The 12447-nt window shown below is 37.2% G+C and overlaps 1 protein-coding gene across 1 annotated transcript in view; it reads right to left on the bottom strand.

Annotated features, from left to right (window-relative positions):
• The window catches only part of LMNTD1 (lamin tail domain containing 1), a 437084-nt gene that overhangs the window by 42215 nt on the left and 382422 nt on the right, over positions 1-12447 (bottom strand). Inside the window, exon 4 of the mRNA XM_044915214.1 lies at positions 5704-5822. Within this exon, the coding sequence (XP_044771149.1) occupies positions 5704-5792 (89 nt within the window). The 5' untranslated portion in view covers positions 5793-5822. The remainder of the gene's footprint in view (positions 1-5703; positions 5823-12447) is intronic.

Below are 12447 nucleotides of genomic sequence, written 5' to 3'. Positions count from 1 at the left end.
TAATTTTGTTAATTTGGGTCATTTCTCTTTTCTTTTGGATAAGTCTGGCCAGAGGTTTATTGATCTTATTAATTCTTTCAAAGAACCTGCTACTAGTTTCGTTGATCTGCTCTACTGTTTTTCTGGTTTCTATTTTGTCGATTTCTGCTTTAATCTTTATTATTTCTCTTCTCCTGCTTGGTTTAGGTTTTATTTGCTGTTCTTTCTCCAGTTACTGTAGGTGTAAGGTTAGCTTGTGCATTCAGGATTTTTCTACTTTTTTGAGTGAAGCTTGGATGGCTATGTATTTCCCCCTCAGGACTGCCTTTGCAGTCTCCTATTGGTTTTGGACCAGTGTGTTTTCATTCTCATTGGTTTCCATGAATTGTCTAAGTTCTTCTTTAATTTCCTGGTTGACCCAAACATTCTTTAGCAGGATGGTCTTTAACTTCCAAGTGTTTGAATTCCTTCCAATTTTTTTCTTGTGATTGAGTTCCAATTTCACAGCATGTGGTCTGAAGGTATGCAGGGAATAATCTCAATCTTTTGGTATCAGTTGAGACGTGATTTGTGACCCATTATGTGGGTCTGGAGGAAGTTCTGTGCGCATTCGAGATGAATGAGTATTCTGTTGTTTTAGGGTGGAATGTTCTATATATATCTATGAATTCCATCTGGTCCAATGTATCATTCAGAGCTCTTGTTTCTTTGTTGATCTTCTGCTTAAATGATCTGTCCATTGCTGAGAGTGGAGTGTTGAGGTCTCCTACTATTAAAGTATTATTATCAATATGATTCTTTATTTTGGTTAACAGTTGGCTTATGTAGTTGGCTGCTCCCATGTTGGGGGCATAGGTATTTACAGTTGTTCGATCTTCTTGTTGGATAGACCCTTTAAGTATGATATAGTGTCCCTTTACATCTCTTACTACAGTCTTTAGCTTTAAATCTAATTTGTCTGATAAGAAAATTGCTACCCCAGCTTTCTGAGGTCCGTTGGCATGATAAGTGGTTCTCCATCCCCTCACTTTCCATCTGGTGGTATCTTTAGGTTCAAAATGATCTCTTGTAGACAGCATATGGATGGGTCATGCATTTTATCCAATCTACAACCCTGTGCCATTTCATGGGAGCATTTAGGCCATTCACATTGAGAGTGCCTATTGAAAGATGATTTTGTGCCATCATTTTGCCTGTGAAGTCCCTGTTTCCATAGAATGTCTCTAAATTTCTGGTCTATATTATTCTTGGTGTCTTTCTTCATTTATAGAATCCCCCTTAATATTTCTTGCAAGGCTGACTTGGTGGTCATATATTCTTTTAGTTTCTGCTGGTCCTGGAAGCTTCTTGTCTCCCCAACCATTCTGAGTGATAGCCTTGCTGCATGAAGTATCCTTGGCTGCATGTTCTCATTTAGTACCCTGAATATGTCTTGCCAGCCCTTTCTGGCTTTCCAGGTCTCTGTGGAGAGGTCTGATATTATTCTGATGTTCCTCCCTCCATATATAAGAAATCTCTTCCCCCTGGCTGCTCTCAGGATAGCTTCCTTGGCTCTAAGATTTGCAAGTTTTACTATTATATGCCGGGGTCTGTTCTTATTGAACTCAGGAGGGGTCCTCTCTGCCTCTTGGACACGAATGCTTGTTTCCTTCCCCAGATTATGGAAGTTCTCAGCTACGATTTGCTCAAATATACCTTCTAGTCCTCTCTCTCTCTCTACCCCCTCAGGGATCCCAATAATTCTGACATTGGAACGTTTCATGGCATCATTGATCTTTCTAAGTCTGTTCTCATGGGCTTCTAGTTGTTTATCCCAGGCCTCCTTGGCTTACTTCCTTTCTATTATCTTATCTTCTAGCTCACTAATTCATTCTTCTGCCTCATTTACCTTGGCTGTCAGGGTATTCAGTTTAGACTGCTTCTCATTCATAGCATTTTTAAGTTTGGCCTGATTCGATCTCATTTTGGCCCTTAGAGATTCTATATTGTTGCTAATATTTTTCTCAACCCTAGATATCGACTTCATAATTACTACTCTGAAGTCTATCTCTGACATCTTGCTTATATCCATATCCAGTAGGTCTATGGAAGAGACCATAGTCTCTGATCCTTTTCTTTGTTGTGGGCTCCTTCTCTTAGTCATTCTGTTGAGGGGTGTTTAAGGGAATGTACAGAGTCCAAAGTACTAACCATGACCCAAGCAAAATGCACCCGTTTTATGGGGACCCTTGGGTTGTCATCCTCTTGTTCTCCCAGCCTCTCTTCTGGGGGAGGGACCTGCTGCCCTGTTACTCAGACAACCCTGCTTGGGCAGAGATGCCCTGCCCCTGTCCAGGGGGTGGGCTCCGTGGAAACCAGTTTTTTGAGCTTTTGTTCTCTGGTGGCTTTCCATGTCTCCTCCAAGAGTTAGAGCAAAAATAGTCACACCCAAACCTCTGTCCAAGAACACAGAGATCGCAATCTGCTCTTCATTGAGTCCTACAGGATACATAGTCTCCGTTTCTGTATGCACTGCTAAGAACCGCAGCCTCCTGCAGTTGTGTGCGTCCACAGCAACTCTCCCAGAGGTCGACCCCAGGGCTGGGGCATGTCTCTGCCTTTTGTGCTTATAAAACTGTGAGCAGTCCTGGGTTCGTGTGCATGCACCTGCAGTTCCTGGATCCTGTTTGGGGGCCGCTCTAAAGCCCTTTCCCAGACACTACCGCTCTGCGAGTTTGTGCCTGGTTCCCAGTGTGGGATGCTTTTGCACAGGTGCCAGCTTATGGTGGCTCCCTCTCTCTTCTGTTTATCTTTTGATATCTTCCACAGATTCATGACTCCACACTACATACCTTGCAACCGGCAGAGATTTTCTGCTTGTAGAGATCCAGATATATATTCTTACATCTCAGGTTGATTTTCTGGGTGTTCAGAATGGTAGTTTGGTAGATATACAGCTAAATTCAAGGGACTGGTTGAGACAGGGTCCCCAACTCCTCCACCATCTTGCCTCTTCCACTCCATTCCAGGACTTTCAATGTATTTTTTTTTTTACTCAAAATTGAGACTCTAGAAACCACTTATATTCCACTTTTATTACTTATTGTATCATATCTCCCTTTCCATTAACTAAAAAAAATATAACATATAATTCCTGCTCAATATTATTGTTTAGTAAACTTTTTTCCTTTAATTCCTACTGCTTAACTAATTTTCCTATATTTATAAAAATTCTAGCATTAATGTCTACTTTCAAATATATTCTGAAAATTAATTATTTGAATACAGTATACATGTGTATATGTGTGTACATGTGTGTACGTGTGTGTGTACGTGTGTGTATGTATGTTGAGGGGAATACAGAAAAGGAAGAAAACAGACTTAATTTCCAGGTATTATTTTTATAATTAAATCTTATTATGAACACAGGCTTTTCTTTCTTTTTTAAAAATATAAAAACATTTGTTAACTAGTGTGCATTTAAACAAAGCCTCTAAACTACAACACAATTATTTTACAAGTAAAACAACAGTCCCATGGCATGGCTCATGAAAAGATTTATGACAACTTCATTTTATGAGTCACACTGAGACTTAGTTACCTCAAAGCAACTAAGTATGTGTGTATGTGTATGTATGTGTGTGTGTTTAATACTTGAATTGTGAACAAAGTCCTGGGGTCCAAAATCCTTTGGCTTTTTGACAAACTGGATAAATATCCCATTCATGCACCCCCTTACTGGGGACCACTTATCTATCCTTTGTAAGTCAAGAGCTAAGAATTTTGCCTCCACAGATTTTCTCTATTTTGATTCTTTATTTTACAGAGTTACTGTAAAGATATTTTAGCAAGTCTGGTTTTTTGTTTGTTTGTTTTGTTTTTGTTTTCCAAATGTTTCTATATAGGAAAGGGCCTGAGGTTTCCTAATCTGCCAAAGTGATGTCAGTCTTAATCTCTTTATTTACTAAGAGGTAGTCATAATAATTTTATTCTAAAATTTGTAAATTCCTTCATCAGAAATATTATATCTGGACGGTTTTGTACTTAAAACCAGACTGCTCCAAATGTACCTCTCAGAGGGCACAGACATCTCAGGCAGTTTTTTTTTTTAATAAATGGCTTTGGCTTTGAAAATTGTAATATTAGGCCAGTGCATATTAAGCTTGAGCATTTGCCATTCTGCTGACACCCCAAGCACCCATCTTTGTCAGAAAAGCTCTAACCCATGAAAATATACTCTTGAGTAGGATGTGGTGGTTTGTGGGAAGGATACGAAGAGGTAGATTGTCAAATTACAATATTTCATCTCTGTCCAACTTGAGACAAGATCATATGACACAATTTCTGTCTGACACTGGTTAATATAAGCAGGAAAAGTACTTTTCAAAGTTCCTGGGTTTCATTACATCTGGGTTTCATTACAAACTGGCTGTATCTTTTCAGCATATTCGTTTTAAAAGCTCCAAAGTTTTTTCTTCCCCAGTAAAACAATAGCATTTCCAAATAATTTAATTCCACAGAAGATTCCTAATAAGCCTATGCAAATGTTGTGATTAAAGAAATCTGGCCTAGGGCCACAAAGTGTTCTTATTTTTGTCATTGAATAAGGAATTTCTAATGGCTGCACACACCTTTGAAAGAGCTGAGACATTTCACAAGAGGCATATGTTGTGTAGCCCATTGTCTAAACCCTGCACTCACCATCCTGTTAGAGTCCTTTTGGAAGATGAGAGACTTGGCCTAGTGCTTAGTTAGCTTGCCCTCTATCATATGGAATTTTCCAAGCCCCTTCTTGGTATTTTGTTCTCTCTGTAATTGATTAGCACTACACCAGAGGTAGTTAAAAAAGTTCAATTCCGGGGTGTCTGGGTGGCTCAGTCAGTTAGGCATCTGCCTTCGACTCAAGTCATGATCCCAGCGTCCTGGGATTGAGCCCCACATTGGGTTCCCTGCTCAGCAGGGAGCCTGCTTCTCCCTCTCCCTCTGCCTGCCTACTTGTGATCTCTCTCTCTGTCAAATAAATAAATAAAATCTTAAAAAAAAAAGTTCAATTCCCACAATTCAATGTTATTTTGGGACATGCTACATTGGTAATTCTGACAACAATCACTTCTCAGATGACCTCTAAGAACAAATTTTTAAAGGATGAACTTGAACTGATCAGTAAACACAGGACATGTAGGTGCAAAATAACATTAGCTTTAAATTACGTATATTCAATACTAGAGGTCATTTTTTAAAGAACACTGGAAAACCCATGCTAATGATTTTATTGATAGAATGATTTATAGTAGTAGTAAAAATAGGGAGTTATAGTTTTTTGGTTTTTTCATTTTTGTTTTTCTTTTTTGGGGGTGGGAAGGGTGTTGCAGTTTTTATTTAACATCTTCACAGGTATTTCCAAAACCGAAATTCTCTAGCAATTCTTTGTCCCAAAGGTTAGTAAAGGAGTTCTAAAGAAATTGTCTGCCAACTGCCTTAACATGTTAGATATAAGTTCTGGAATCTCAACCATGTCTTGTATGATAGAGATCTGTCCATGTGAAGTTTTCTATTACTCAAGGACTGAACCTTATAAAACAGTGCTTGAGGAAATAGTTGTATGTTATAGTTAATTAATTTTAGAAAAAGTGTGGGATCAATTCTAGTTACAACTACTTCAAAAGATGTTTTGAAACAAGAGGTCAAGTACTCCATCATTATCCTCTAAATCTCAGATCCTTCTCTCATTTGTGCCATTCTTACTGTGCTTGATTCTCCATTTTATCTTCCTGCTCATAGAGTTCACTCTGCAGAGCCACTGAAGTTTCCTGACTGGCCTGCATGCCTTTCATCCTGGCTAGAAGAAAAGTCTCTTTTCTTTCCTGGGGAAACAAATTATGATACTAGTCATAAATACAGCTGAAGTTCAAGGTAGATTTTCTTTTCAAATGACCTCAACTGTCTACCTCAAAGCATCTGCCAGATTTAATAATTTCTTTCCCAAGCTGGTGCCAGAACCAGGTTTCTAAAGTGAATATGTAAGTACTGACATAACCAATACTAGTATTGGCTAAGCATATTATGCAAATCAAGGTGCAGGTGTGTGGCATTCACTGGAAGCAGCTCAAGAGAAAGGGCAGCAACCCAGCACAGCTACCTTTATGACTATAACCTTCATATCTGGCCAACACTGCCTGTTAGAACACTGTGAGGTAATGTCTCCATGGTTACAAAGTTCTAGTCTCTGAGCAATTATGTTGATGCTGCACCTGCTTTGTAGTTTGCAGACATTAAATAGGGTAACTTGCTTTTAGGAGAGCCATATCTTTCACCAAATTTTGCCACCAAAATATTCAATACCTATTTTGGATTTATGAGGGTCAAAGCTAGTATGTAAATATTTGGAGCATTAGTCAATGTTTTTAATTGTTTTTTGATTTTTGTTTGTTTTGTTTTGACAAATGCTCTTTGAACACATGGAAATGGTCAAGCAGCAGGAACAGAATACTTGTGTACTTTTCAGGCAGAAAGAAACCTATTAGTAGAAGTAGTGAAATCAAAGCCAGCAGATTTACATTCCTCTACTGTTTATGCCAGCAGTATGCTTCATAAAGAAGAAATCACTTAGTTCAGATTCTAACCTCGAGTAAGATTCACACTTAATGTTTTATGATAATGATGGTATAAGAATAAAATTAACACTGTACACAGTAATAAGATATATTAGCAATGATGATTATTGGATGAGTAAATTCATTCAGTAAATATTTAAATAAGCATCTATTCTGTACCAGGAGCCAGATAGGTTTTATGAATTAACAGTTTCTGCTTCAAGGAATAATGATAAAATATCTTCCAATCTAGATTAGAAAATGGTTTCCATCATGGAATGATGAGCATTATTTAAATACAAAGGACAATGAACAAAATAACTGTTTTAGTAAGTCAGAAGAAAAAGATTTCTTGGGGACCTTGTGAAATAGTGGCATAGGAGGATCCTAAACTCATCTTGTCATACAGATACTCCTAGATAACAGCCACATCAGTGTAACTAAGCCAGAAAATGATCTGAAGACTGGCATAATAGACTCTCTACAGTTAATTGTAGAAAGGAGGCCACATCAGAAAATGGTGGAAAGAACGGAGCCCCAGTTGGGAACAAACCTAACCTGTGAGACTAACCACAAAGACTGGAGGGACACCACAAGCACAGAAGAGGGAGAGGAACGGATCCTGCACCAGGCACCCCAGACATGTAGGACCTACACTGGGAAGATGAGTCCCCAATAACATTTGGCTTTAAAAATCAGAGATTCTTAACTTTGTGAGTTTTTACAATCACTGGGGTTTAACACTGGGAACTTTTTAAAAATCAAGTGGAATCAGCTCCAGGAGGGCCAGAGGGTGATACGAAATAGTCCCCACCCTTAAAGAGACAGCACAAAAATAACCCTGCCAAGATACAGCATACAAGCAGCAGTTTGAAAAGCACCTGGAGATTTATTTACTAATCTCAAAACATGAGCTAGAGGGGCAGAAATCTTTAAGAAATTTTTTGAAGAACAAAAGAGCTGGTGGGCACAATTCTCCCCATTTATCCCCAGCCTAGATACCCAGACATCTGTGGGTAAACAGCATAAACACTCGCTATTTAGCCCAGGTTTCATCCTGCAAGCAGATGGGCACTTACCTTGCTAACACCTGTGTGCTCTACCCCCCACATTCTCCTGAAGACGGTTTCATTCAACCTGCCTCAATCCTTCCAAAGCTATGCCTGATGCATTTCATTCTGCAAGCAGCCCTGACAGTGGCCAGCACCACTCTAAAGTGACTCTTGCTCTGGTGAGAGGGGAAGATAATCACAAACACCAGTTCCACTGAAGCCCCAGTAGTGGGCTGGGGGAAAACATCTGATGTGACTGCTGGCCCTGCCCACCAACAAAAACCTCACAGAGGGCAGCACAAAGAGAGAGCTCTGTAATTGGGGGGTGGGAGTGGTCACTACAACCCAAAAAGACAGACTGGGCCTGATAGCAGGTCTCATTCTCAAAAAAAAAAGCCACTCAGGAGACAATGCAGGTAGGTGTATCCACAGTTCTGGCAAACAGGCTGAGGGCAAGCATCTGGTCTGACCCAACTACAAGCCCAAAGTCACCCCAGACTGGCCCCATAATAGCACAGATGCCAAACTCTGCCCCCAAAAAAGATGGCTGTGCAGCTGACTGGACTGAAGGCAAATGTGGCTCAACCACAATGGTAGTGTGCATGCAACAAACATAGGAGACATCTCTGAAGTGCCAGGTTCTGGTGAACAAGGGACATTGCACTATGGGGCACAACAGGATCTCTTCTTCATAAGCCCACTACTTTTAAGAGCAGGAAATGTAGTTGACATTCTGAATACATAGACACAGAGAATTAGATAAATGAGACAGAGGAATATATCCCAAAGAAAAGATCAGGACAAAAATCACAACAAAATGATTTGGAAATGAGCAATATGCCTCATAAAGAATTCAAAGTAATAGTCATAAAGATACTAACTGGATGTGAGAAAAGACTGGAGGATCTCAGTGAGACCTTCAACAAAGAGAGAAAATATAAAAAAAGAACCAAGCAATGATGTAGAACTAAACTGCTGAAATTAAAAATACGCTGGAGGGAATCAGTAGTAGATCAGAGAAAGCAGAATAATGAATCAGTGAGCTGGAAGACAGAATAATGGAAAGCGAAGAAACTGAACAACAAAAAGATAAAAGTATAATAAAAGATGAGAATACGTCAAGGACATCATCAAGCATAGTAACATTCATATTATAGGGATCCCAGAAAAAGAAAATAGAGAAAGGGAGGCAGAAAATTTATTTGAAGAAATGACATGTGAAAACCTCCCTAATCTGGGGAAGGAAATAGACCTCCAGATCAGGAGGCACAGAAAGTCCTCTCAACTCAGGGAAGTCCACACCGAGACACATAATATTCACAATGGCAAAAAGTAATGGCAAAGAGAGAATCTTAAAGGCAACAAAAGGAAAACAGTTACATACAAGGGAAACCCCATAAAGCTATCTGCTGATTTTTCAGCAGAAATTTTGTAAGCCAGAGGTGTGGCATGATATATTCAAAGTGCTAAAAGGAAAAAGCTTGCAACCAAAAATACGCTATCCCACAATGCTGTCATTCAGAATAGAAGGAGAGAGAAAAGTTTCTCAGACAAACAAAATTTAAAGGAGTTCATCACCACTAAATCAGCCATAAGAAAGGTTAAAGGGAATTCTTTGAGTGGAAAGAAATGGCCAAGTGGAAAGAATAAAAAAATTATAAAAGGAAAAAATTTCACAGGTACATGCGAACATAATAAAAGTAGTAGATTAGTTACTTATAAAGCCAGTATAGTTAAACCACAAAAACAGTGAAGTCATATCTATAAAAATCAGTCAAGGGCTAAACAAAATAAAAGGACATAAAGTACGACATCATATACATAAAATATGGGAGGAGAGAGTAAAAATGTAGTGCTTTAAGAATGGTTCAAACTTAAGCAGCCATCATCCTAATACAGACTGCTAGATGCATAGGATATATACCAACCTAATGACAATCACAGATAGAAAACTGTAAGAGATATGCAAAGAAGAAAAGAAAAGAATCCAAGTATATCCTAAAGAAAGCAAACAAACCAAAAAGGAAGAGAGCAAGAGAAGAAAGGAAGAGAGAACTACAAAAACAACCATAAAACAAGTAACAAAATGACAATAACTATATACCTATCAGTAATTACTCTGAATGTAAATAGACTAAATGCTCACATCAAGACATAGCATGACTGAATAGATAAAAAAGCAAACCCCATCTATATGCTGCCTATACATGACTCACTTCTAACCTAAAGATGCATACAAACTGAAAGTGCAGGGATGGAAAAACAATTATCATTCAAATAGAAGTGAAAACAAAAACAAAAATAAACAAACAAAAACAAACAAGTGAAAAGAAAGCTGGGGTAAGAATACTTATATTGAACAAAATGGATCTTAAAACAAAGACTATAACAAGAGACAAAGAAGGATACTACCCAACAATAAAGGGAACAATCCAACAAGAAGATATAACAATTATAAATATTTATGCACCCAACATGGGAGCACCCAGACACATAAAGCATCTATTAATAGACATACAGAGAGTAATCTAGTAATACAATAATAGTAAAGGACTTTAACACCCCACTTACATCAATGGATATATCATCCAGATGGAAAAATCAACAAGGAAACAGTGGCTTTGAATGACACATTGGACCAAATGGATCTAACAGATATATTCAGAACATTTCATCCAAAACCAGCATAATACACATTTTTTTTTCAAGTGCACATGAAACAGTCTCCAGAACAGACCACAGGTAGGGCCACAAAACAAATTTCAAAAAATTCAAAAAGATTGATATTGTATCATGCATCTTTTCTGATGATAATGGTACGAAACTAGAAATCTAACACACACACACACACACACACACACACAAATCTGGAAGAACACAAATACATGGAGGGTAAGCAACATGGTCCTAGACAATGAATGGGTCAACCAAGAAATCAAAGATGAAATAAAAAACACATGGAGACAAATGAAAATGAAAACACAGTGGTCCAAAATCTTGGGATGCAGTAAAAGCTATTCTAAGAGGGACAATTATAGCAATACAGACCTACCTCAGGAAACAAGAAAAATCTCAAATAAACAACCTAACCTTACATCTAAAGGAGCTAGAAAAAGGACAAACAAAGCTCAAAGCCAATAGAAGGAAGAAAATAATAAAGATTAGAGTAGAAATAAATGAAATAGAGACTAAGAAAATAAAAAAATAGATCAATAAAACCAGGAACTTGTTCTTTAAAAAGATCAACAAAATAGATAAATCTTTAGCCAGACTCATCAAAAAAAGAAAAAGAGAGGACTCAAATAAAATCAGAAATGAAAGAGGAGAAATAAAATGGACACCACAGAAATTACAAAGGATTATAAAAAAATATTATGAAAAATTATATGCCAACAATTTGGATGACTTAGAAGAAATGGATAAATTCCTAGAAACATACAGTTTCCCAAAACTGAATCAGGAAGAAATAGAAAATCTGAACAGACTAATAACTAGTGATGAAATTAAATCAGGAATCAAAATCTCCCAACAAACAAAAGTGCATGACCAGATGACTTCACAGGTGAATTTTACCAAACATTTAAAGAAAAGTTAATAACTATTCTTTTCAAACTATTCCAAAAAATAAAAGAGGAAGGAAACCTTTCAAATTCATTCTATGAAGCCAGCATTACCCCAATAACAAAACCAAATAAAGACACTACAGAAGAGAAAAAAAACTACAGGCCAATGTCTGTGATGAACATAGATGGAAAAATCCTCAACATATTTAGCAAACCGAATCTAACAATATATTGAAAAAATTATTCATTACCATCAAGTGGAATTTATTTCAGGGATGCAAGTGTTGTTCAATATTCACAAATCAATCAATGTGATATATCACATTAAAAAAAGAAAGGATAAAAAACATATAATCATCTGAATAGATGCAGAAAAAGCATTTGACAAAGTACAACACCCATTCATCCATTCATGATACAAACCTTCAACTTATACAACTCAACACAGAAAAACCACAAATAATCCAATTAAAAATGGGCAGAAGACATGAAGACATTTCTCCAAAGAAGACATATAGATGGCTGACAGACACATGAGAAGATGCTCAAAATCACTATTCATCAGGGAAATGCAAATCAAAACCACAATGAAATATCACCTCACACTTGTCAGAATGGCTAAAATCAAAAACACAAGAAAAACAAATGTTCAGGATGAAGAGAAAAAGGAACCCTGTCCACTGTTGGTGAGAATGCAAATTGTTGCAGCAACCTTGGAAAACAGGATGGAGGTTCCTCAAGAAATTAAAAAGAGAATTACCATATCATCCAGTAATTCCACCTCTGGTTTTTTACCCCTCAACAACAAAAGCATTAATTTGAAAAGATATACACACGCTCTCTTTACTGTAGCATTATTTACAATAGCCAGGATATGGAAGCAACCCAAGTTCCATCAATATATAAATGGATAAAAAAGAGGTAGTGTGTGTGTATATATATATAATGGAATACATATAATATATGATGTATATTATATATAATGGAATGTATATAATATATAATGAAATATATATAATATATAATGAATACACACACACACACACACACACACATATATAATGGAATATTACTCAGCCATAAAAAATAATGAAATCTTACCATCTGCAACAACAACATGAATGGATCCAGAGAATATAATGCTAAGTGAAGTAAGTCAGAGAAAGACAAGTACCATATAATTTCACCTGTATGTGGAATTTAAGAAACAAAACAAAGAAAGAAAGAAAAAAAAGAGAAAAAACAAACAAAAAAACCCAGATTCTTTTTTTTTTTTAAGAT

Source organism: Neomonachus schauinslandi, chromosome 5 (genome assembly GCF_002201575.2).
Source record: "Neomonachus schauinslandi chromosome 5, ASM220157v2, whole genome shotgun sequence".
Lineage (NCBI taxonomy): Eukaryota > Metazoa > Chordata > Mammalia > Carnivora > Phocidae > Neomonachus > Neomonachus schauinslandi.
Note: the sequence above shows the minus strand (reverse complement) of the source record. Positions and strands in the feature narration are given on the sequence as shown.